We start from the raw sequence: 27,723 nt of genomic DNA, 5'->3' as shown, positions 1-27,723 counted from the left end.
GCAGCTTTTTAACTTTGGGATAAATCAACAATTAGAAGCTGCATTATTTAGATTGTCAGTTGGGAAAGTCTGCTAAAAGGTTGCAGAAGCAGGATAAATTATATGATCTCTGTGTAAGATATATTGAAGACTCTACCTTTGGAAGTTGTATCTATTCTATTTTATAGAACTTATTTTTTGGGGGAAATTTAACAGTGACCAATATAAATCTATCCATCAACAGAACAAGTAGCAAAGTCTGATATCACTCCTTTTTTTCTGAAAGCAGGAGACAGGCGGAGAGAAGAAACACAAAATCTGAAAAACAATTTAGAACAATTCTGAATTGCTTAAGCAACTTTGCTTTTAAAATACAGAGAGTTAAAAAGAAGAAGACTTTGTTTTACTTTTACAGTCATAAGTGACAACCATTTTGTGTGGGAGTTCCATTCCTGACCCCCATGTGCCCCACCAATTATACTCCACCCCGTTCCGCCTTCTTCCAGGTCCAAATTGCAACCCGCGCGTGTGCAGACGTTCGCAACCCGAGCGTCCACTGTACTGTCAAATGTTGGAAAAAGATTCCACCTTTGCTTTGTATAAATACTAGCTTTCTAAATGAAGGGAACCTTTTACTTCATTAGATTTACAATGCACTACTTCAGATACAGGTTCTTAATTAAAGAATTTTAAAAAAACATTGTAGGCTAAGAAGATATTCTTTCTGAAAGTCCTAAATCAAAATTCCTACTGTGTGCCTGAATAGCATGATACTATACGAAACAAAATGATAAAAAAGAGAGGAAAACTGATACATATCTCATATGTTGATTAAATAAATGAAATTTCTTTTTTCTAAACAACAGCACCACTTAGTGGAAGTACGATGTATGATACACACTGGAAATGACAACACCACAAATGAAACAGGCGTGGGTCTGGCTTTCCAATAAAAATGTGACAGGCAAACATACCATGGGTTGCTGTAGCAACTATCCCTTGGAGGGCACTTAGATTCTGGACAGGAACCGACACTTGAGCATCACTGCCTGTAACTACATCTCCTAGTAAATAAAGTTAAAAAACAACAACTTTACCGTAACAGAAATATGTCTTTCATTTTTTGTATAACTAAGAATGGGAAATGACCCCTTTCTCGTACAAATACAATATTTGACATCTGATCTACTTTCCCTGAGATATATGCCTGTGATCTGATTCTTCAATTTCACTTCCCTTTAATGCCAACATTCCCTACATTTACAAATCTACTACCGTACTCCAGAGAGTATGCATTTATTTGAACAATTTGTAAAATCTTAAAAATAAGAACATTCACTTTTTTGAACCTTGTAAAACTTGGTAAAGAAAGACCACCACAGATACTTCGTGTACAAAGATTTAGGATAATGATTATGTCTAACTTCACATTACACCTCTCAAATATATGTCAAACATGAGATCTAAAAAGATTCTTGAAGCCAATTTTTGATAAGAAAATGGGAATAATTAACTTATTATTAAGAAGTATTAAAGCAAAGTTCTTTATCTTAAGAATAAGTTAAGAGTTATAAGAAGTGTATTCTATTGATTTTCAAATATAACAAAAGATATCTTTGAAAAGAAGAAGACTGTATTCTTCAGTCCCTAGATACCTTTAATATTACAAACCAACTGGATTTTTTTCATTAGCTATTGTTTTCTATGATCAATTTACAGCATTTCCACAGCAGAAACTCAAAATAACACACAAAGTTGCCAAAGAGAAAAGGTATAAATTATAATATTTAATTCACAGGCTCACCTTATTCACACCTTAAATGTGCCTTTAAGGCAAGATTTGTGAGGACAGAGACAATGGGGAGGTCATATATATATATATATATATATATATATATATATATATATATATCATATTATATATATATATATATATATATATATGACCTAAAAATTATTATAACACATTAATCAGAATTATATATCATCAGGGTTTAATACGACAGTCAGATCAACCAAGCATTTCTGTTCCTACTACAGCATGAATCGCCCAAGATGTAATGCCAGTATAAAAGTAAAGGTAAAGGTCTTTACCCTCATAAGTATCTGCAAGATTTGTGGCTTGTTCTGTGGTTGTTATGTAACCATATTGCTTCTCTTTGTAACAAACAGAAGGTAAATCAAATCCTAAACACTGTTATGAGTTTGATGGTGCCAGACTCCTATAATCCCTGGATTAAACGAAAGTCAGAATTTAATCAGGCCTTGGGGGGTTAAAATGGGTGCCAGATGACTCTAATCCCTGGCTCAAGTAACTGTTTAAAGCCAATTACGGTAAATCAGGCTAGCTTCCTCTTGAGGTGACAAAGCCTGGGCCGTTAAGAGAACAAATGATCAAAGGGGCTTGCTGCAGACAGCAAAGGGGTAGTGCCACCTCCTTCAACAGATTAAGCCAGAGTCTAGAGAAGAGAAGGGAGGAGTGATGTCACTAAAGAAAAGCAGCAAGCTAGAGAGAGAGAGAGAGATGGAGAGCAATGTTTGATGTCTGTTTGAATCTAAGGATGAAACTATGGGAGAAGCAAGATCCTCCTTGGGGTGCTGAAGCTGTGAACCCCTACATTGCAGGCTCAGGTTGTAAATATGTGTAAATAAACCAGATATAGTAAGTACACCACATATAGTAAGTACACCACAGGCTTTGCTGCGCCTCATTTCCAAAAGGAAACACAAACCCTGTGTAAGTTCGTTCCTGGAACCTCTGGAATCCTGCACTACTTGGAGATTGGGGTGGTGTGCAACAATACCAATTTGGTAACTGACTAAATTTACAAGAGTGCTCATGATTTCTATGGTCTAGCCAACTTTCACAATACAAAAAACAAAAAAACAACAACTCTACTTTGGGGCCTGCAGGCTAAAAAAATCCAGTTACAGGAAGTTATATTTTTTATGTTCCATTTCCTTCTATGAAATCATGTTCGGTCGTTACAGCCATACAGTATATGTTTGTTTTTTTCTTTGTTGATTCTGCTTGTCTGTGCTCCTTTCATGGAATTCCAGCATTTGAAGTGCTAAAACCTTTGTTGTTAAGCTGATGTTCCCCACTTTGTTGGGGGGCATGGTGGGGGCGCCAGCCTTGATTGGTTTTTAACAAGCCTTGTCTATTGCTCTTATGCACATTGCTGGTTGGTCATTCTTTCTCTCATCCTGACAGCTTTTCCCTAAAGGATAGGACACCAGAGATTCAAAACCGATTTGCAGATTGTATTTTCAGTTGCAGTTTTCTTACTGTTGAGTAAATTTGCTTGTTTCTGTTCCATTAACTTAGAACTAATGGAGGCAAGTGGCAAACCTTCAATGTCCTGCTATGGTTTTGGAAAATGGACTTGTAACTCTTAGAAGTTTCTAACTGTGCAAGTATAAACTTTAGGTTTTTTTGGGATTTTTTTGTTTACCAACTCAAGACAATGAAATTCTGCTTTTTCAGCTGATCTTGAAATACCTCCTTTCCTGTATGTGTGAATGTCATGCGAATTGAGATGTCCTAAGCATCTCACAAAACTGTAATGGCGATGCCTGGTGACTAGAAGGTTTTGTGATCCTTCGAATTTTTATAGGAATAGGCTAAAGATGTACCTAAATAAATAAGTATTGATTAGCTCTTCTCTTTACATAGTGAACAGCCAGTTTGGGGATCAGTGAAGCCTAACCCATACAGAAATATTAGTCATAGTTTTAAGACATCATCATGAATGGAAGGCATTTACAGTGAATGCAAATTTCTTTTTGCTTAAAAGCAGAAATATTTGTTGTTGTTTTTAAATAGTAGGAATGTTTATTAGCAGCAGCAGTAATACTAGTAAAAACAACAATGGATGCATGGCATTTTGGTAGCACAGATTTATGTTTGGTCACAACATGCCTCAGTATCTTATTCAAAACAGGGGAGGGAATGTTACAGTCAAACCTCGGCTCCCAAATGCCTCCGTTACCATACGTTTCGGCTCCCAAAAGGTGTAAGTGTTCTGGGTTTTGAACATTTTTCGGAAGCCGAACATCCGACGCGGTTTCCACTTGAGTGCAGGAAGCTCCTGCAGCCAATCGGAAGCCGCGCCTTGGTTGTCAAACATTTTGGAAGCCGAATGGGCTTCCGGAATGGATTAAGTTCAACAAGTGAGGTTTGACCGTACAAGGATGTTTATAAATAACAACAACTTCTTGATCACTTCTGCTATACTAAACACAATAAGTTAAGAATAAAAATACCAGAATCCAGAAACCAACAAACTTCAAGTTCACTAAAAAGATTATATTTTACAGACATTTGTCAAATCTTATGTAGCTGATTAGGAAGACAAACTGATGTGTCAGCAGAAACAATAAGAGTGTTTCTGGCATGTTAGGGTTAGATAGTCTGTCCAAATTGCAAGATAGCCTTTACATGGGAGTGGTGGCTCCTTCATGGTCATCACCTCCCCAAGGAAGCACAAGAAGAAGTGGGAGGAAACACTGTGACCAAGCCTCTGGCAGAGCATTTTGTGTGCAAAAGTGTGGTGCGGTGAGATACACATCTGATCATCTGGTTGAGCTACTTCTTTAGAATGAGAATTTTAGGAGTAACATGGACTTTATAGTTATTTGACTATGCTAATGCATGCTTTTCTCTTCTTGCCACTAACAGAAAAGAGAACATTTATAAATCATGAATGGAGCTTAAACTCAAAATGACGTATGAATAGTCATGCTCTGAAGTCACAAAATACAGCAACATTTCTTCAGAGCTAAATCAGAACAAGTGATTCAACAACTTGCTGGATTTAGTAGTTTCCACACGAGTGTTATAAATAATCAAAATATACTAATATATATTCACAGTATCTTCAAAACAGGCCAAAAATTCTTTGGGGGGGGGGGGAAATGACAAAGTTGTAATAGTGTTTATCAGTAAAAGGGCAAACAAATGAATGAATATACTTAAAATACCCTTTTGCAATACCATATGAGAATCTATATCACAAACCACTGAGGAATGGTGTGGTGATGACTGATTGAACTTTCTCACTCTCACAGAAGTAGATTTGGGCAGGGTAGGCAAACAGACATACACAGGGAAAGGGTACGGAATCAGGTCAGGGAAGACACTAGGGGATAGGGACTAGAGAAGGTAGCAGTCAGAAGCAGCAAGCAAAGAGGTTAGGTAATAAGGATTAGCAGGTGCAATAACATGGAAAGAAGGTGAAACAAGATGCAGATCTTGAAGAGTGGGAGGGAAACTGAAGAAAGGGTTAGTTTAGAAGAGAGGTAAACATGATCAGGAACTGAGAAGCTGAGGAAGGTTGAAGGTCACATGTAGACTTGATAAAACTGCCCAAATACTGGGCTAAAAGCCTCTAAGCTTTGCTCATTACAGGATTCAGTCTCAAAACCAAGTAATGTCATATATTTACCTTTGCTTAATTGAACTGGTACACTTTCAGATTTCATAATTCTCTGTTGTTGCTGCTGCTGCTGCTGCTGCTGTTGTTGAGGGAGCTCCACTGAGCTCCTAATGGGCACTGCAACAGAAGAAAAGCTGCCACTGCTACCTACAACTAGCCCAGTGGTACCACCTGATGTTATGGCTGGGGAAATCAGCTTTCGACCAAAATTCAGTAAGCTACTAGAAACTTTATTGATGTTCAGTGGAGCAACCTTGGCACTGACACTGTAAAACAAGAGGAAACACAGCAATAGTGAATTGTATGTGGTATTGTCAAAAACTTTCACACACACACACATACACATATACACACACCAAATAGGACTCTATAAGGACAAGCACTATTTTTCAGAGTTCTATTTTAATGAAAGAAGAACCATTAGCCTGTAAGGATTTAATCTTATTGGTAATTTCAAGGACTCAGGAAATAGTTTCCTCCTTGTCTGAACCACCTGCAAACCACACTGAATTTTCTCCCACAGAGGCAACTGTTTAGCGGGAGGGTTGGGTTCTTTTCACAAATGTTTTTCAGATGGAAGCAACATATTTCCTTCACTTGTGACTATAATGGTGACCTCAGTGTCAAGTGTAGGTGGCAGTTTTTGTCTTCCACACTGACGATGCCAAAAACGCCATGCCATAGACATGAATCTGATAGTCCATTCATTTCAAAATCACAGGCTGAGTTGGTGAAGTTAGGTAAGAAATCCCCTCCCACATATAGACATGAACACCAAGGCTCAACCTCTGTTACTGCTGAGAAGGAAATGCGGAACTTCCTTTCCACACTCCACTTTCCTTTTACTGAAGCACACAAGACAGCTTACAAAGAAACCAAGATACTGTGAGGCTAAATAAGTAAGGCACCAGATAAAATCCCAGCAAAGATAAAGCAATTTAAAACAGGAGCAGCATACATAACATCAGAATCCTATGGAAGTCTACTTAAGCAAAACTTCACTGCACACCTAAAAGCAGGCATAGTCTCCTTTCTTTTCCACCTCTGCTTAAGAGGTAATGGACTAGCTCAGGCACTGCTGCTGTTGAGAGGAAGATGCTGAGGTAGAGAGACTTGGGTCCTTTTAATGGACTAGCTGTGCACCAGCTGTGATCCTGTACAGTGTTCTTAGGAACTCTCCTTTCCCAAACAATAAATTCTGATACTCCATCTGCTTGTTTATTCCCCCCTTGCTATGTCCTTGACATAGCAGTGACTCTCCGAAGCAGCAGTTTAAGCAAACAAGGATTGGGACAGGAAGTTATAGATAGAAGAGATTTGACAAATTAAGTTGGTTCTCTCTCTCCCCCCTCTCTCTCTGCTTCCTTTGAATGTTTTGATATATGGATGTATGAGATGGTTACAGCCACCAAACAAGGACCCATATCTATGGCTTAACCATCAAGATGCACAAAAATTACACAACAATCACCAGAAAAATGGGGATTGATTATGTTACACAGTCATTAAGAAATACATTTAAAAGCAAGGTACCGTATTACTTTAAAAACATGAATGTCAAGAAGATGTGAATCCAGACTCTGGAGAAGATGATTTTGTTTCAGCACAATAAGCATCATTGAACTTGGATACCAATGGATATTTTTAAAACAAGCGGTGCTTTGCTCAGATGAAAATGCTTTGTTTAAATATGTTCCCATTATGTAGCCTCTGGCAAACTTGCTATAAATACAACACAATTGTGTGGTTTTTAATTCTCCATTTTTAATATATATATTTTTGCAAAGCATATACATTATTTAAAATTTGAATCACAATGGTGAAAACTCCTATATATTTTGGAAAGTGGTTTGTCTGTCTGTCTGTCCATTTCTTTGTCCTCAATACATTTGGATGCCTGTTGAGATAACATTGCCAAACTTGGCATGAGGATTCCCAAGGTAGGGGGGTTGCTCTTCACTGACATTTAGATGCCAGCCACCATATTGAATCAAGATGGCAGACCAAAACATCACTTTGGTGTGACTTTGCCCATTTTTTTTCATAGTTTGGGCTACCTCTTAAAATATCATCACTAAACTTGGAATGAGGGCTTCTGAGGTGCAGTGGAAGACTGTTTTAAATCAAAACTACGTGACCTTGCCCAGTTTTTAACATAGTTTCAGCCACCTTTTAAGATATTGCCAACAAATTCAGCACATGGGTCACTGAGGTGGAGATGAGGGGCCTAAGTTGATGTTCAGGTGCCAAGTGGTATTTTGAAACAAGACGGGGGTCAAAAATGTGACCTGCTGCCCATTTTTTGGCATATGTTTGGCCGTCTCTAGAGATGCCATCACCATGCTATGCTGAATGCCATTTTGAAGCAAGATGGAGGTCCAAAAATGTGACTTTGGCATGACTTCACCCGTTTTTTGATACAAGTTTGGCTGCCTCTCAAGATACTGTGGCCAAACTCAGCACAAAAGTTTCTGAGTTGGGGTTGGGAGTCTTTGCCTCTCTGGATGCCAGGCCTAATTGTGAATCAAGATGGTGGACTGAAACATGACTTTGGTATGACTTCACCCAATTTTTGGTATAATGGGTCCAAACTTTAAAAATAAGCTATCAATTTAAAACCACAATATTTTGGAGTTTCTAAAAAAAACCCCTAGAGAGCACTTAGCACAGGCTTCCTCAACCTTGGCCCTCCAGATGTTTTGAGACTACAATTCCCATCTTCCCTGACCACTGGTCCTGCTAGCTAGGGATCATGGGAGTTGTAAGCCAAAAACATCTGGAAGTCCGAGGTTGAAGAAGCCTGACTTAGCATTTACAGCTAGCATGTAATGCTATGTTTGTTCCTCCCTCTCTTCGATTTCTGCTTTTATAATCTTTACCTATAGCAAGACCATCCACATGTGCTCCCCCTCCCCCCGCGGCAGAACCCTAAACTCGCTTTCCTAACTGACACTCAACTGTTAGCATTTTACACCCAGTGTCCTTTACCTCACCTTGAGATTAATCAATTTTGTTTCACACAGGCATGCTGATATGTTGAACTTGCACATACTTGTTTCAAAGAATTCAACCTAGAAATGCTATAGATATCTATAACACTGGAAAAATGGTATCCTCTTGTGTACTGCGGGGACAAATTTTGCCCCAGGTCTTAACTGAAGGCTTAATTAATTAATGCAACAATTAAATTAACAAACTGCAGCTCTTATTTGAAAAAGTACAATTATTTAATGCCTGAGCCAAGTCTGTGTATCCCACTCTTACATACACATATCCTTACCTAAAGGGGTGGAGTGCTAAGATGCCCTTTAACCATGTGGCTGCCCATGACTGACATTGTCAATCAGATTGTCCCTGAGAAAAAGTTTGGCCACCACTTGGTAAACTTTGGTTCCTGACTAAATCTTATTTTTATTTAATGCTCTTACTAGAAGGTGTGCCAACTGTCATGAGTAATTACTGAGACCAGGAGCCTGCCAGCTCTGAGAAGGTCTTAGACAAAATGTCCTCTGGTCTGGGGCGCTTCTGGGGCCCCCTTTGTCTTCTCCCTTCACACAATGCCACATTCTCCCCCTCCCCGCTGCAGCTCTACTGCTTTGTCTGCAATTTTCTTCCTTCTGTTGCTATTTTCCTGCTAACCCTAACCCTTAACCCTTAACCCTGCTACCCTGATTGATCTGCTCACCAAGCAGCAGTGGGAGTCAGGAAGTGGTCATTTGTTAATTTAATTTTGGGGGAGTGGGTGGGATTTTAATATGGGTCTTCATGCTGCTAGTCCATTTATCAAACCACTACACCATGCTGGATCTATGGTGTGAAGGCGAGTAAGGATCTACTTATTTAACGGTCAGGGAAAGGTCTCTGAAATATAACATAGGGCAGCCATCACCTTTACCTATTTTGACATTTGCTAAAAAGATCAACACATTCTTCTTAGACTAGATAAAGGACTAGATAAAGCAGGAGTTGCCCACTTTATGCTGTCAGGGTCAGTGAGTGCTCCCTGTGAACACAGCTTCATATATATGAAATCTCCAGGTTTAATAGCAGTATACCACCAAACATTTATTTACTTAATATATTAGGCACCTGCTGGGAGCATCACTACAAATGACAATTGCCCTCATGTCTTGCTTCCCATAATCATCTGGCTGGCCACTGTGATAAACAGGACATTGGGCTACATGGACCGTTGATCTGATCCAGGCTGGGGTTTTCTTAGTTTTTCTCATTTGTAAAAACCAAGCTCAATGATCAGTTTTACTTCTTACCTAATTTAAAAACCGAAACAAATCATGGTTGCAACCCTTTGCAATTATACTCAAGAACAGGCCTCTGATGTACATGAAACTTAGTCCCAAATGAATATAGGATTATTAACAAGTTTTTTTCTAAAAACATTTTATTTTGGCAAAATATGATAAGGGCTTACCGAGTTTTACTCATCAAGTCTGCTCCACGTGCTTTGTAGTAATCCAAATTTTGTTGAAACTGGTAAGTCACAGGTCTTGGATTTCTCTAAAAATATAGAATGATCATACTGTATAAGTCAAAGTGTGGATAGCAAATTGTCATTATGCTGTAACATAATACTATTCATATCATTTGTCCCAGCTAAAAGTATTGGGGGAAATTATGGCTATGTTTCAGGTTACTATTCTTTTTCTGGCTAAATCTAGCATAGCCACTAGATGGTGCATACAACCTTCTCTCCCACTATTGCAAACAAATACAGGATAGAATGTTAGCCCACAATGGGAGGCTACATATTTTGTACAGAATATTTAAACAGCTGTCTTATTTTTCCTTCAAAGGTGGAAAATGAATAATTTGAATTTTTAATTTAAATAAAACTTTGCTTTAAGTAAATTGATCTTGCTTAATAATCTATTTCTATAAAAGACGACACATTATTTGATAGTACCTTTAAGGAACATATGCAAATAACACAACAAACAAAAACTGTGGTGAGATGATTTTTTTTATTTAAAAAAAGCCAATCATGAAGAAGTTTCTATGATTTTGTTCTGATTGGTTTTAAACTGCTTTTAGAAATAAAATTTCCATTAATGGGAGACTTTGTATGGTAGCATGCTCTATATCAGGGATGAGAAAACTGTGGCCTAGAGATGATATTGTACTACAGCTCTTCCCCATCCCTAGTTTTAAGCCTGTGATTTCTGCTGGGATATTTTTCATTCAGGTTGCTAAAATTCTATATCCATTGCTGTCTAGAGACACTACAATGTCTATTCTATCTTGAAGCCTTCCTAGCTAGAAATCAATAAAAAGCAACACTATTTTGAGCTCATGAACTGTAATAGGAATTAGCAGGAAAGTTTTCAGACCTGCAGCTATAAGTTTTCTGAAGCTATATCAACATTTTTATGCACATCAATGACAATTCAATAACTTCAGGAGAAGAAACGTCTCCCCCCCCATCTTTTTTACCTTGATTGTACATTTACAAAGCTTTCTATTTTACTGTCTAACCAGAGATAAAACAACATTTTCGGTATATTTCTGTTCCAGAAATTAACAGGATTTAGAAACTGGATTACAAAATAAAACTCATGTTTCTTGAGTGCTAGGTGTTTATAAACTTCAGGTTCTGCTTATTCATTTTTGAATGTGTGTGTGGGGATAGGGGTGTGTGTGTGTGTGTGTGTGTGTGTGTGTAAAACAGCTGCAGCTATTAGAAAGGAATCGAAGTTGAACAGTCCTCTAAGCCAGGCATAGGTAACCTTCGGCCCTCCAGATGTTTTGGCCTACAACTCCCATGATCCCTAGCTAACAGGACCAGTGGTCAGGGATGATGGGAATTGTAGTCCAAAACACCTGGAGGGTTGAAGGTTGCCTATGCCTGCTCTAAGCACTACTATTCCCAAGTATGCCATTAGATGGCAGATGGGGGCAAAGGCAAGGAGTTGGAAGGCAGAGCTGTGAATGTCCCCTAAGTTAGCCTGCTGCCTTAAGCTATGGTGGAACAGGCTGCTGCATCATCAGTGTTGAAGTAAAACTAAACAGTTAGTCTGGTCTTCTGAACCTGGAATGGGTAAGTGTGTGTGCCCACTTTGTCCAAATCAGGCAGCAAGGTGTCTTGGGCTGTCCCTTGATTTTATTATGAAAAACCAAGCTTGTAAACACGCCTTCATTTTCATGAGCAGGATTTGTAAACAGGGGTATTTGCAAGGGTGACTTGCAACACATGTGCCATGTTTGTCTTCTTGTCTGAGAATGTGCAAAACCACACCTGCGGCAAGTGCAAGCTGGTTGCCTTGCTGGAAGAGAAGGTACAACAATTTGAGGCCTGCCTATCCACACTTTGAGCTACTGGGCAAGATGAGGAATTTCTTGAAAGAGCTGAGCAGACTGTTCTGCAACAGTGCTGCGGGGAGGGGGGGATGCCCCTGGGGAGGAGATTGCCCATTGCAGGAGATGAGCCCCTGGAGGAATGTGACACACAGAAGGACCGTCAGGAGTCATGCTGGAGCTGCAAAGTTGATTCTATGCCAGGGGTCAGCAAACCTTTTCAGCAGGGGGCCGGTCTACTGTCCTTCAGACCTTGTGGAGGGCCGGACTATTTTTTTGGGGGGGGGGGAATGAACAAATTCCTATGCTCCACAAATAAGCCAGAGATGCATTTTAAATAAAAGGTCACATTCTACTCATGTAAAAACACGCTGATTCCCGGACCGTCCATGGGCTGGATTGAGAAGGCGATTAGGCCCCCGGGCATAGTTTGCCTACCCATGTTCTACACCCTCAAAGAATCAGAATTCAAAATGACCTTAACAGATTGGAGAACTGGGCGCAGGCGCAAACTAACAAACTGAATTTCAATAGGAACAAATGTCAGGTTCTGGACTTAGGCATGAAGAAACAGTTGCACAAACATAAGATGGGTGACACCTGACTTGTCAGCAGCACATGTGAAAAGGATCTAGGGGTCTTAGTAGATCACAAGCTTAACATGAGTCAACAGTGTGATGCAGCAGCAGCAGCAAGAAAGAAAAAGAAAAAGAAAGAAAATCTAATGCTATTCTAGGTTTTATCAACAGAAGTATAGTGTCCCGATCAAGAGAAGTAGTAGTACCACTCTATTCTGCCTGGGCCAGAGTACTGTGTCCAATTCTGGGCACCACAATTTAAGAAGACTATTGACAAGTAAGAATGTGTGTGGAGGATGGTGACCAAGATGATCAGAGGTCTGGAAATCAAGACTTATGAGGAACAGTTGAAGGAATTGGGTATGTGTTGTTGTTGTTTAGTCGTTTAGTCGTGTCCGACTCTTCGTGACCCCATGGACCATAGCACGCCAGGCACTCCTGTCTTGCACTGCCTCCCGTAGTTTGGTCAAACTCATGTTCGTAGCTTCGAGAACACTGTCCAACCATCTTGTCCTCTGTCGTCCCCTTCTCCTAGTGCCCTCAATCTTTCCCAACATCAGGGTCTTTTCCAAGGATTCTTCTCTTCTCATGAGGTGGCCAAAGTATTGGAGCCTCAGCTTCACGATCTGTCCTTCTAGGGAGCACTCAGGGCTGATTTCCTTAAGAATTGATAGGTTTGATCTTCTAGCAGTCCATGGGACTCTCAAGAGTCTCCTCCAGCACCATAATTCAAAAGCATCAATTCTTCGGCGATCAGCCTTCTTTATGGTCCAGCTCTCACTTCCATACATCACTACTGGGAAAACCATAGCTTTAACTATACGGACCTTTGTCGGCAAGGTGATGTCTCTGCTTTTTAAGATGCTGTCTAGGTTTGTCATTGCTTTTCTCCCAAGAAGCAGGCGTCTTTTAATTTCGTGACTGCTGTCACCATCTGCAGTGATCAAGGAGCCCAAGAAAGTAAAATCTCTCACTGCCTCCATTTCTTCCCCTTCTATTTGCCAGGAGGTGATGGGACCAGTGGCCATGATCTTGGTTTTTTTGATGTTGAGCTTCAGACCATATTTTGCGCTCTCCTCTTTCACCCTCATTAAAAGGTTCTTTAATTCCTCCTCACTTTCCGCCATCAAGGTTGTGTCATCTGCATATCTGAGGTTGTTGATATTTCTTCCGGCAATCTTAATTCCTGCTTGGGATTCATCTAGTCCAGCCTTTCGCATGATGAATTCTGCATATAAGTTAAATAAGCAGGGAGACAATATACAACCTTGTCGTACTCCTTTCCCAATTTTGAACCAATCAGTTGTTCCATATCCAGTTCTAACTGTAGCTTCTTGTCCCACATAGAGATTTCTCAGGAGACAGATGAGGTGATCAGGCACTTCCATTTCTTTAAGAACTTGCCATAGTTTGCTGTGGTCGACACAGTCAAAGGCTTTTGCATAGTCAATGAAGCAGAAGTAGACGTTTTTCTGGAACTCTCTAGCTTTCTCCATAATCCAGCGCATGTTTGCTATTTGGTCTCTGGTTCCTCTGCCCTTTCGAAATCCAGCTTGCACTTCTGGGAGTTCTCGGTCCACATACTGCCTAAGCCTGCCTTGTAGAATTTTAAGCATAACCTTGCTAGCGTGTGAAATGAGCACAATTGTGCGGTAGTTGGAGCATTCTTTGGCACTGCCCTTCTTTGGAATTGGGATGTAGACTGATCTTCTCCAATCCTCTGGCCATTGCTGAGTTTTCCAAACTTGCTGGCATATTGGGTGTAGCACCTTAACAGCATCATCTTTTAAAATTTTAAATAGTTCAGCTGGAATATCATCACTTCCACTGGCTTTGTTATTAGCAGTGCTTTCTAAGGCCCATTTGACTTCACTCTCCAAGATGTCTGGCTCAAGGTCAGCAACCACACTACCTGGGGTGTACGAGACCTCCATATCTTTCTGGTATAATTCCTCTGTGTATTCTTGCCACCTCTTCTTGATGTCTTCTGCTTCTGTAAGGTCCTTACCACTTTTGTCCTTGATTATGGTAATCTTTGTACGAAATGTTCCTTTCATATCTCCAATTTTCTTGAACAGATCTCTGGTTTTCCCCATTCTATTGTTTTCCTCTATTTCTTTGCATTGCTCATTTAAGAAGACCCTCTGATCTCTCCTTGCTGTTTTTTGGAAATCTGCATTCAGTTTCCTGTATCTTTCCCTATCTCCCTTGCATTTTGCTTGCCTCCTCTCCTCCGCTATTCGTAAGGCCTCGTTGGACAGCCATTTTGCCTTCTTGCATTTCCTTTTCCTTGGGATGGTTTTCGTTGCTGCCTCCTGTATAATGTTACGAGCCTCCATCCATAGTTCTTCAGGCACGCTGTCCACCAAATCTAAATCCTTAAACCTGTTCCTCACTTCCACTGTGTATTCATAAGGGATTTGATTCAGATTGTATCTTACTGGCCCAGTGGTTTTTCCTACTTTCTTCAGTTTAAGCTGGAATTTTGCTATAAGAAGCTGATGATCTGAGTTACAGTCAGCTCCAGGTCTTGTTTTTGCTGACTGTATAGAGCTTCTCCATCTTTGGCTGCAGAGAATATAATCAATCTGATTTCGATGCTGCCCATTTGGTGATATCCATGTGTAGAGTCGTCTCTTGTGTTGTTGGAAAAGAGTGTTTGTGATGACCAGCTTGTTCTCTTGACAGAACTCTATTAGCCTTTGCCCTGCTTCGTTTTGAACTCTAAGGCCAAACTTGCCAGTTGTTCCTTTTATCTCTTGATTACCTACTTTAGCATTCCAATCCCCTGTAATGAGAAGAACATCCTTCTTTGGTGTCATTTCTAGAAGGTGTTGTAGGTCTTCATAGAATTGGTCAATTTCACTTTCTTCAGCACCGGTAGTTGGTGCATAAACTTGGATTACTGTGATGTTAAAAGGTCTGCCTTGGATTCGTATCGAGATCATTCTGTCATTTTTGAGATTGCATCCCATTACAGCTTTTGCCACTCTTTTGTTGACTATGAGGGCCACTCCATTTCTTCTACAGGATTCTTGCCCACAGTAGTAGATATGATAGTCACCCGAACTGAATTCACCCATTCCCTTCCATTTTAGTTCACTGATGCCCAGGATGTCGATATTTATTCTTGTCATCTCATTTTTGACCACATCCAGCTTACCTCTATTCATGGTTCTTACATTCCAGGTTCCTATGCAATATTTTTCTTTACAGCATCAGACTTTCCTTTCGCTTCCAGGCATATCCGCAACTGAGCGTCCTTTCGGCTTTGGCCCAGCCGCTTCATCAGCTCTGAATCTACTTGTACTTGTCCTCCGCTCTTCCTCAGTAGCATGTTGGACGCCTTCCGACCTGAGGGGCTCATCTTCCAGCGTCATAACTTTTATATGCCTGTTGTCTTTGTCCATGGAGTTTTCTTGGCAGGGATACTGGAGTGGCTTGCCAATTCCTTCTCCAGGTGGATCATGTTTAGTCAAAACTCTCCACTATGACCTGTCCATCTTGGGTGGCCCTGCATGGCATAGCTCATAGCTTCTCTGAGTTATTCAAGCCCCTTCGCCACGACAAGGCATTGATCCATGAAGGGGAATTGGGTATGTATAGCTTGGAAAAGAGGAGACTGAGAGGAGGTACAATAGCCATCTTCAAATATCTAATTCTATTTATTTATATTCTTTTTATATTAAACTATAAGCAATGTGGGGATGCGGGTGGCGCTGTGGTCTAAACCACAGAGCCTAGGGCTTGCCAATCAGAAGGTTGGTGGTTTGAATCCCTGCGATGGGGTGAGCTCATGTTGCTCAGTCCCTGCTCCTGCCAACCTAGCAGTTTGAAAGCACATCAAAGTGCAAGTAGATAAATAGGTAAGGGCGGGAAGGTAAACAGTGTTTCCGTGCGCTGCTCTGGTTCACCAGAAGCGGCTTAGTCATGCTGGCCACATGACCCGGAAGCTGTACACTGGCTCCCTTGGCCAGTAAAGCGAGATGAATGCTGCAACCCTAGTGTCGTCTGCAACTGGACCTAATGGTCAGGGGTCCCTTTACCTTTACAAGCAACGTATGGGGTATTCTTTCACTATTTCAATCAAATTTCTCCTTGCAAGTACCTATATCATGGATTTTGTTGTAACGAAACATTGCTTTGATTGAAAAATTCAATAGAGTTCTGGTGGGCATAGGGAATAACCTCCCATTGATACCTATGATGGAGATGGAGCCACATACTTGTGGATCTGCTGCTTTATCACTGTCATGCATTTATAGATCCTTACTCACTGGGAGGGTTGACATATGTCTGGAATTTCCCAGACAAAGCTGGGATTAGGCTGCTGGAAACAAGTGTCCGGGTGGAAATCCGGACGTACGGTAACTCATGTCGGGAGTGAATATTTTGGCGAATTTCCTTAAAAAGAGTTCAGCAACTTTGGAGAAAACTTTAAAAAGCAAGCAAGCAAGCAAGCAAGCAAGCAAACCACAAAACCAGCAACTTTTGTGTCTGGATTTTCCCGTTTTGAAATATGGCAATCCTACTCACTGGATCAGAATGAACACCTACACACACAAAATAATGATCCTGCATTATTAGTCTAAGAGAAAACTAGTACTGTCTGGACCCATACTTAGAGATAACGCAAAGGTAACACTCCCGACATCTTAAAGAATTAGAATAATAGAACTGTAGAGTTGGAAGGGAACACAAGGGTCATCTAGTTCAATCCCCTGCAATGCAGGAATCCTTTGCCCAAATGGGGTCTCATTAGGATCACTTAGCTTCAAACCATGGGTCAGGATCGTTAGAATTCTGTGCACCTCTTTGCACATAAGAATATTTTGCTGTTTTGCTTCTGATTACTCCCACTTGTTCTTTGCAGAGGTTTTAGTGGTCTTTTGTGTGTGGGACCCCTCCCCCCCAAGAAACATTCTGGTATCACATGGAAGACTGGCACAATTCTTTAGTTCCAAATCCTTCTTCACTGAAAATCTATCCCAAATCTATTGGTTTAGAATAATCTAAAGCAATTAAAACTTTTAGCACTTCTTTATGGTAATACCATATATTGTTTCTGGGTATCAATGCTAAACAGCCTTATTTCAAGACCCCTACAGCTACACCACCGTTACTGATAGGAGGTTTGTAAAAGTTTTTTTGGCAGACATACTTGGGACAACTACTGTAAGTACTCAAACAAAATATAGTTGGCAACTTCTTTGTACATCATCTAAAATGGTAATGTTCTATATAACATAGCTTCAAAATAAGTCATAGTGATAAGGTTAGCGCAACCACATACACCCAAAGATGAAAATTACTTTGCTTATGTTGCTGTATTAGAATTTTATTTGCTATAGGGTAAAACAGATTTGCAAAATTCACAGTTAACTTAAAACAATAGTTTAAAACCTTTTATTCCTAGGCTTGACTGCCTTCAGGAAGAAAAGAACATCTGGTTATTTAAGGAACACAATATGTTCACATTTTCTATGACTTTTGTTTCTAATTGAGTTTTTAATTTTTCTTTATTTGAACAACTCTAGTTAGAACTGTTTTTTAATCGCTTTATATTTTTGTGATTGCCATCCCTATGTATCTATTTTCCATCTGAAAGCGTCTGCTTTGAAAATTAACGGCACTTCTCATTGGTGCTGGTGCAGAAAAAAAAAGGAAACTGCCGGATAGTAAAAATACAGCAAACACCTACTCTAGGTGCTTTTGGCAAAATAATTGGTTTTGCACTCAGTATACTGTCCTTTTCACATCAGGGTAATACTTTGCTTCTGAAAAACAGTGGAGTGCATACATTTGAACATTTCTATTAAGAAAATGAAAATTTGGAGACTCCTTGGCAGTTTTATATTAAAGACATGGAGGCTAATATTGTTTTAAGAAACCTCAACACAGTCCTTCTAGTATATAAATTAACCACTTCTGAAATGTTGCAAATGAAAAGAAAGGGTTTATCACAGCACATTTTATAAGAATGGCTGCCAATTATCTACTGAGCTTAATTCAAGCTGCTGAAGCCCTACATGTATGAAGCCCTACACAGCTTAAGAGCATGGCACCTAAAAGATCGTCGCATCACCTACAGTATACACCAAACTGATCACTGCACTCTGCAGGAGAGGTCTTCCTGCAGATCTTATCAGAAGGTCTGTTCTGCACAATGTAATAACCAGGCCTTTAACATAGCAGCACCTGCCTCCTATCACAAGTGCCACCTTCTAGGTGCTTGCTGAAGATTATCCTCTTTCAAAAAGTCTTTTAAGTGGAGATCCCAATTGGTATTCAAAGTGAACTTTATTAGGTTTTGAAATTGTTTTATATGCGGTTTCTGAAAACATTGTTTTTATGTATGTTGTTTTTAATTTTGTTGTTTTTAATTGTGTGTGTGTGTGTGTGTGTGTGTGTGTGTGTGTAATTGTTTAAATATGCTTTTATTGTAAAATCGCTTCAAGATGCCTCATTGGAAGCAATTCATAAATGAAATAAATTCTAATAATATCAAAAAGAAAGACAAACTGTAAAAAGGAGCTGTCTCAATGATTATTAGATTGTCAGGAAATAAATTTAAAACAATCAAATCAGGCATTTTACATCTATTGTACCTAAATAGCTAAAAAACTGCATGCATGCAAATATTTACATAATTATACTTCGCATAAAGTTGACAATGCTAGAGGCTTTATTCAGAATCTGATATTGTATTTTTTTGCAGAATTTGTGATCCCTTTTTCCATTCTAGGGCTCAAAGTTTGTTCATGTCACTTATACTCATGAATACCCCAAGATCGACCAGTCAGAGCCAGGTGCAAAAGAAACAGAGTTAGAGAAAATGATGCCCCTGAACTCATTCTAAACCAAGGAATTTGTTTTCAGTACCAGAACTGAGCTAAGCTTACAGTCCTTTCACAAAAAAATCAATTTCTGGTTATAGAAAGGAAATTTTATGCACAATAAAGAGTAGCAGTGTATGCAGGCAGTTCTATGCAAACCCAGAATTAAAAATGATGCTTTAAAAAAAAACCTACATGTTTAATGTAACAATTCTTGTAGAAAATAATCAGTAACCAAGAACATTGTATAAAATTCCGATTGTTTTTATTAGTATAAATTCCCTGAATTACTTTTATATGCTTTTATGCTACTTTTGTGTTGAATTTCTGTTTTAATAATATTTTAAACACCTTTTGCATTGTACACAGCTTAGAGATCCTTAAAATATTAAGCAGTTTACAAATGCTTTAAATAAAAGAATGAATATCAATCAATGCTAATCAATGGATGATCCATGTAGTAGATCAATGTGGACCTCTGGCTGGCCAGCTCAGATCCACTTGCAGGCGGAAAGAGGCTCTGAAGCCAGTTCATACAGGGGCACAGAATCAGGACTAGCTCAAGCACTTTGGAGATTTAGGTGCTCATGGTGTTTTAGGACTGATGCTGATGTGACTCTATATGTGCTTGTTTTTGGGACCCTAAGATCTTGCCAAACTGAATTTTGTACATATCCAGATACAATAGAGGTACTGTGTGAGCTCCTGCGAAGTGAGCAGATGACCTGTTCTGGACAGGGTCACTCTCCTCTGGAGTGATCAAGTTGGAAGTATTCCTTGATCTTGGCTTGCCATTTGAAACTCACATGCCTTCAGCTGCAAGGAGCACCCATGGCTAGCTCCAATCAGTTTGCCAGCTGCAGCCCTTCCTGGACAGATATAGCTTTGCCGCAGTGACCTCCAGACTAGACTTCTGTAACTGGGGCTGCCCCCAAGGATGGTTCAGAAGCTGCAATACAGCTGATTTAAGCTGTATGAAACCCACCATGAGACTGCAAGATGAAGTGGGCCATATAAAGACACTAACTAACTAACTAACTAACTAACTAACTAACTAACTACTACTGGGAGCAAGCCCTTGAATCTTAGCCCACGGGCAGTCAGAGATGGTAAAAGATTGCAAGCCTCCACAATTCTTCGCTGCTTTTGACAGCTTTGTTCATTCCGGAAAATCACAACGAGGCTTCTCCTGGCTGTTGGAGGCAAATATTCAGAACTGCAGGTAATGAAATCTTTGAATACCACATCTCAGGCCAAAAAGGCTTCCAACCAGGAGATATCCCAGAATGACCTTCTGAGAAGATGAATTTGAGACTTTGCATTGCCTCCTCCTTCTTTGAGACAACCCACCAAAGCTTGTATCTGGGCCCAGGTCTGACAACCTTTGCTGGGGTATTATTATTATTATTATTATTATTATTAATTTATATACCGCCCTATACCTGGAGGTCTCAGGGCGGTTCACATAAAAAGGTCATAGTATATAAAATAGAAAATAAAAGCAATAACCCAATAATACCTCCCAAAAAAGAGCCACATTTTAAAAGGGTATGGGGTGTTTGTTGATCAGGTCAACCAAAGGCCTGGTTAAAAAGGAACGTTTTTGCCTGGCACTTAGAGGTGTATAATGAATGTGTCAGGCAAACTTCCCTGGGGAGAGCATTCCACAGACAGGGAGCCACTGCCGAGAAGGCCTGTTCTCGTGTTGCCACCCTCAGGACCTCTTTATTAACATTAGAACACAACACCTACAAAGGCTTTTCCTAAAACCAGTTTGGGACCTTGAATAAGCTGGGTTGGATCCAAAGGGTGCCCCTCTGATATATCCCTGTTGAATGTAATGCAAGAAGGGCTATGCTTGGTAGCATGGGAAAGCATTGCCACTTGAGATTACATTTCAAAATGCTGGAGATACAGTGTGAGGCATATGACCTCAAATTTAAAAAGGAAAAGGGGTGGGATTTGCTCCCCTGTTTTCTGGGCATTCATTTTGAATGGCCCTTAGTGAGCAGTTCAGAGCTATCACTTTGTCATCCAAAGCTAGAATCTGACAAGGGCCTAGGTCAAAATAATGCAAGTTCTCTGTGAGTCTGAGCCTAGATACTTCTTTTGGAAATGACAGTTTACCCCCATTATTAACTTTTCCCTCTCCTCATGCATTAAACAAGGACTGTAACAGTGTTTTAAAAGCAGTTGGGATGTGCCTCAACTACGAAGATTTCCAAGTGACTTACCTTTGGATCTCTGAGAAAAAGAGCTCTCAAGATCAATGCGTGGACATCTTCAATTGGAGGATAATGCATCAGAAGTCCCAAGCAGGTCTGATAATTACTTGATATTACTAAAAGTAATAGGAAATATTTTTTTATCAGCTTAACATAAAAGTAATCATTTTAAGCACAATTTGTAGGGTTCTGGGGGGAAATATAGTCACCAAATAGTCTACAGCAGGCACCCCCAAACTGTGGCCCTCCAGATGTTTTGGCCTACAATTCCCATGATCCCTAGCTAACAGGACCAGTGGTCAGGGAAGATGGGAATTGTGGTCCAAAACATCTGGAGGGCCAAAGTTTGGGGATGCCTGGTCTACAGCTCCTTTCTCATTTTAGTAAAGCATAGCCTCAAATGGTTGAGGGCTGATTTACAATTTTTGCTTTGTTTCCCAAACATGTTAACCCTAAAAATAGCTTAGGGAACCATTTATTGGCCCCTCTTAAAATCTTGCTACATATTTTAATAGGATGTATTAAATTTCCATTATCTAACCTCCGTTTAGTTAGCATACAACTGTCCCTTTCTGGGTATGTGATGAACTTAATTATGGGTGAAATTAAATAAATCTTTTCTGCCAAGACTATGTAAACTACTTCATTTCTTTAGCACCATCTAAATCTTGGCAATCCATCTACTAGAGCTGTCAAAGGAGTGCCAATTATTTTTGAATTGTTTGCCTAAATTGCTAATAATAATACTAAATATATTTTAGATAGTGCAACTTTATAGTTTTGAGAGCTACAGTTTTAGAAATAATATCATTTCTATTAATTAAAAGCCTTTGTGAAAAATGTTCTTGCAACACAAGGCAAAAAATCATTGATAAAAAAAGAAATCCAAAATATATTGACTGCTTTATGGCCTTAGAGACTTACTAAACTGCTTCCCTGCACCCGCTTCCATGTGAGTCAATCTCATATCCTTTGGTACCTTCCCATCTCTCCCTGAAGAGGTTTATGAGGAAAAGATTCAGGACTGGGCAAAATGAATAATTATAATCTGTGTAGGGAGCCACTTTATCATCTTCATTTCCGTTGCTGATCCGACAGCTTGTAATTTTATACATCTGCTTTCATTTGTAAAGCACTCACTTATCCTACTCATTTTTTATCTGTTCTGCCTGTTTCTTTTTCTTTCCTTTTGTTTTTCTTGTTCGTGTTCAGATACCTGCTTTTTTCTCTTCGCTTTGAAGTTAGCATAATGAATGCAATACAATGGGCTCAGTCAAGAGTTCTTTCTGCCGAGTATAATAGATGGGACCACGCATTATATAGAACCAATCAAATAAAACGTAACACAGTATAAGGCAGTTGTGATAAGGATTCTTTATACTTTCTTAAAATAAATAAGAATGCTGGAAGTAGTTTGTCCTAAATGGATTTTTTAAGACAACATCTGATGTATTTTCTTCAAACATACCTTTTAACACTCTAACTGAAGCCAGATTTTAGACTTTTTTATTTGTTTCTTTTTGGGGGGGGAGACTAAGTGTGATTTGATTCAATAGTGAACATTAAAATATTGATCATGGGTATTTGTAATTATAAATTATAGGTAAATGCAACAAACAGGAGAAATGAAACTTCTCTATTATGTGACAAAAAAACAACCTATTATCTTAAACAGGGGGTGGCAAACGGGAGGTGAAAACTTTTTGGGGTCTTTTTTAGCCTCCATACACCCACACTTCCATTTGGTCTTTTAGTCATAATCCTTTTCCTCTGCAAGTTGAGAGGCACTATAGTGCAGGACTCTATGAGGCAGTGGCCATTTAGCTGCACACTGCTCTCCTTATATGCTTTCACATTTAGGAGAGAGAGAGAGAGAGAGAGAGAGAGAGAGAGAGAGAGAGAGAGAGAGAGAGAGAGAGAGTGAGTGGAACCAGATGGGTATTGGTGCAAGTGTCTGTTTCATCATAAGGTGGCCCAAGCAAACAAGTGAAAGGATAAAACAGGTCCTACATTCATTCATTCATTCATTCATTCATTCATTCATTCATTATTAATATGTTTTATACTGTCTCTCACATCAGTCTAGAGGTGGTGTATTAGATATAAAAAACCCCTACATCAACAAAAACTTAATACAGTATAATAAAAACAGGTGGCTATACTGTTTCAGAAAAAAATACCTTAGAAAGACATATTTTTATTCACATGGTAATATAAACTTGATATTGTTTTTCATTCATTAGGATTTGAAGAGGTGCTTAGGCTATAGGAAGGAGCTTGTGGAAGGTCATCTTGCCTTACAGGACACTAGTAAAACAAATCTAAAAAGCTTTATTGGGTTCACAGAACGACTTTTATGATACTTTGGACCATGGGCTCTATTTACAGCCTGCTTGACCATTTAGTTCCATGAAAGACTGCAGTAGTGTTTTTGTTTTGTTTTTTTGTTTACCATTCCATTTATTCTGTAGTTCTGGCAGTTTAAAAAAAGCCACTTCCTGTATTAGCTATTGCAAGTGATGTAAAAAATATATATAAAAATTTAAGGGATCAACCTCTTCAAAAGAAACAGCTCAGTGATGACCAATCAAGCTTAGTAGCTATGGAATGTTAACTGATAATTGGAAAATAAAACCGGAAAGAAAGTGGTGGGAGTGGGACGGCATGGAGTATCCTGGAGGTGGGGATGGCTGGAACCCTGAACAGCTTCAGTACTGTTAGAAGGTGAAGATACACAGCAACATTTTGTTGCAGGTTCCTCTTAGATGGGATATATTGTTTTTGTGCCAGTGGTACTATATTGAATGCTGATATTTATATATTTACAAAATTCTTCTGAACTGCTTTGAGGTTCCTTACAGGGAATCAGATTGTCAATTCCAAAGTAATAAGGGCCTGGTCCACCCTTTGGGGGGTCCTGTACCAACAACAAAAAAGGCCCAAAGGTCCCTTGCAGATTGCAACTGCCTCACTTAGGGGTCTTTTTACAGTTGCTGCCATATGCTACCCCACTGCAAGGGAGGAGGGAAGAGTCCACCTGTAATTTCCCCTTTAGAACAGTGCTAAGGCCTTATGCAGAAAAGCCTAGGGATGAACTGGAAAAGAAGAGAAAAGAAAGAACACTTGATAGTTTCAAAATTCTGCTGGTTGTAGAAAAATGGATTAGCATCAATTCAATGTCCTCTATAAATATATAAAAAAGAAAGAACAAAAAACAAACTGGAAAAAGCCCATATTTAAATGGTTTCAGGAATTTCAGTCCAAATGCTCCCCCCCCTTTTTTTGAGCCAACCTTAAGATCTGAGATCATTGGGAATGGAGCATTTGAGGCAACAGAGTCTATCAAAGAATCAAGTGTGAATAATTGTTTGCAAGATTTGGCTCTCAGGTAGTACCCACAGGTGTGCTGGAGACTTCTGCATGATTCCTGCAAGTCAGCTAACGCACACAAAATCTTTATAGGCTTATTCACAAAGACTTCACAGACTTTTGCAGTTGGAATGTTATCAGATGCATACAAAATTGCCCTGGAAAGGTGGGCTGGCTTTAAAATACAATCTACTGGAAGGCCTGGTTATTGATAACCATAATTTGCTTAATTTACCCTTTTGTGCTTTTGCACATGTCTCTGAACTAATTAGGATAAATTGGTGGTTTTATTACAAATTTATTTCATTTACATTTTTACCTTCCCAAGTATTCTCTACTTCCCACTTGCTTAATAGAGATTTTGCTTTAGAGTAAATCTCCACATAGTTATTTATATGAAAATCAAAGTTTTGTTCTAAACATTCCCCTGAACTTGTGTGTTAATTAAGTTTATGGGACTCTAATACACATCAAAAATAATTTAAGTGCTCATGTGACATAGTTAAAGGCAAAATGAAATAAAATATAAAATACAGATAATTTTTTTAAAAAGATAAATTTGCTTTTAATACATTTTCCCTTATTTTAGAAATCCATAAAATATGTCAGTAGTGAATGTATAGTTTTACTCAATACACTACATGTGACAGAAGGTGGAGCTCTATACTTACCTTGGCCACTTTGTTTTATGCAATGCAATCTACACTTCTGTGTTTTAAATGAGGCATAGCAGGAGGAAGAACATCCCAAAAACCAAAATGTGCTTTTAAGTTGTTGCTTTCTTATATATTATAAACAACTTCCAATCAAAATGATTTTTAAATTTTTCATTTCAATTAGAAATATATTGCATTATGTATAATGTAATGCATACTCACGGGCATCTCTAATGTATAGCAACATGGCTAAGAAAACATAGTCAACTAGATTGAGAGTGATGCTGTCAGCAAATAAAGCATCCCAGATGACAAGAAGATCCTGGAGGGGAAATTCTCGCCCAAATAGAAGTCTTACCCATCGCCTGCAAATAAAGTCAACAAAACATATTAAAAGTTGAACCAAAAAGATCAGGAATTAATAGTTTACAGGGAAATCCAACACACAGTAACTTATGATTAAAATTAATATAGATATGTTTATGACGTTCTACATTTTATCTTAACAAGGTTATAGAAAGAATTGTATGAAAGACTTTAAAAACTCTAGTTCTCTAATGTTGTTTAGCAGATAGGCTTCATTAGAAAAGCTTTGTCCCAGTTTACTTATCATTTCAGCTTTATAAGCAAATGAAAGAAGCAGCTGCAAGAACAACTCCAAAAAAGTCTGTGGATGAGCTCAGCCGTAATAGGTTTCAGTGGAATTGATCCAATGGAGAGCACCTTCCTTCTGATTTAAAAGAACTTAAACGTCTGAACTGAACCCATAATCTTAAAATGGCATTAAGAGAAACCACTGGGCACTTAAGATTATAAATTTTACTTTAAGGATTTAGTTGTAACTGCCACCTGGTTAAACAACACTAGGTGCAAGATGGAGTAACTTTCAACGAGGATTTATTTTGTTGTGGGCGTATTAGAAGTAATAAACACTTCATGAAGAATACAGAAAAAAGACAATAATGTGTAATTTTAAACATATCTCACGGTAGCTTTCCTTTGGCTCCCTATGAATACCGGTATCTACTTCTGAAATTTGAAGAGGTGCTACAATAGGGGAAGCAGGGGAAACATGGAGCAAAGCTAATTTTGCACAATTAATTCTAACAACATTATGTGCAAGGTGTTTTACCCAATAGTGGGAAATTACCCCTCAGTGACAAGCATAGCTGCCAAGTTTTCCCTTTTCTCGCGAGGAAGCCTATTCAGCATAAGGGAAAATCCCTTTAAAAAAGGGATAACTTGGCAGCTATGGTGACAAGCCTACAGGAAACTATTACCTTTCAGTGTCGCAAACATTGCTCAGACTCTGCAGGAAGCCTATCACTTTAAGTAGCACTTGCTCCTTCCCTTAACCCACCCACCCACCTTTCACATTTCACAAACTGTTAGGAGTCATAACTCAGCAATGCTTGAAGCATTTGAGCTGACATTATTCACAAACGACCTCAAGCAATTCAGGACAGAGGATGGATAAAACTAACACACTTAAAGGCGAAAAATACACCACGGCATAATGGGATTTGTTATTAGTCTTTTATCAGAAATCTCCTTTTCTTCATTACCACTTCATTATGCAGTGTTAATCGTTTGTAAATGTAGGATTCTACTGCTCAAACCAAAATCAGCTTCCCGGCTTTCTTCTTCTATTCTGCTTTTAGAAATTCTCTTGGGAATATTAAGTCTTAGTCCCCAGAGGTATTCTGTTTGCACAGATGTAGACAGCTGACGAACTGGACTGCTTTAGTAACCATAATGCTGCCATTAATGATCTGAACCTCTGTGCCTCAATGGGTGTAAGCAATTCACACAACTGAAAATGGATGTATACTAACTGCTATCTGTTCTTTTCCCCAGGAACATTTCCCTTGTAGCAGCCATAAACCAAGGGCCCTATTGTCTCTGAACTATGTTACCATATGGCTTGACTTCAGCAAGTTTGCCTTCATAAAAAGGGATGCTTTAAGGAATTAAGTTCTAAGTTGGAGTGTTTTCTTACTAATTAACACTCTTTTATTGCTCTTTCAAATATTTAGAGACAATCTAAGTTTCACTTAATGATACTGTTGGACAAGAGGAGCCCCTTTCTTTTCAGATGGCTGTCTATAGTTTAATTATAGCCCTGTCCTGTTAATTTCAGCCTCACATCTGCTACACCTGCAGACTACTATGCTCACAACGGTGTACCCTTTTATCACATTCGGTAACATAATAATCTGTATTTTACCACACCAACATAGCAATTGCAACCAACTGCAAATACAGAAGGGAGTTTTTAAAGCAATAATAAATATAAGACTTACTACAATCTCCTTGCTGAAATGCACAAC

The 27,723-nt window shown here is 39.1% G+C and overlaps 1 protein-coding gene across 15 annotated transcripts in view; it reads right to left on the bottom strand.

Annotated features, from left to right (window-relative positions):
* TBC1D5 (TBC1 domain family member 5) overlaps positions 1-27,723 on the bottom strand; it is a 247,358-nt gene that overhangs the window by 32,426 nt on the left and 187,209 nt on the right. For 13 of the 15 annotated variants that reach the window (XM_060280677.1, XM_060280685.1, XM_060280676.1 and 10 more), the window contains 5 exons: positions 25,616-25,758; positions 21,378-21,484; positions 9,850-9,935; positions 5,427-5,683; positions 954-1,043 (listed from right to left, as the gene is read on the bottom strand). In XM_060280677.1, the coding sequence (XP_060136660.1) occupies positions 954-1,043; positions 5,427-5,683; positions 9,850-9,935; positions 21,378-21,484; positions 25,616-25,758 (683 nt within the window). The remainder of the gene's footprint in view (positions 1-953; positions 1,044-5,426; positions 5,684-9,849; positions 9,936-21,377; positions 21,485-25,615; positions 25,759-27,723) is intronic. The other 2 variants (XM_060280680.1, XM_060280681.1) reach the window with 1 other exon arrangement.

Source organism: Zootoca vivipara, chromosome 12 (assembly GCF_963506605.1).
Source record: "Zootoca vivipara chromosome 12, rZooViv1.1, whole genome shotgun sequence".
Taxonomy (NCBI): domain Eukaryota; kingdom Metazoa; phylum Chordata; class Lepidosauria; order Squamata; family Lacertidae; genus Zootoca; species Zootoca vivipara.
This window is presented reverse-complemented; position numbering and strand designations above follow the sequence as displayed.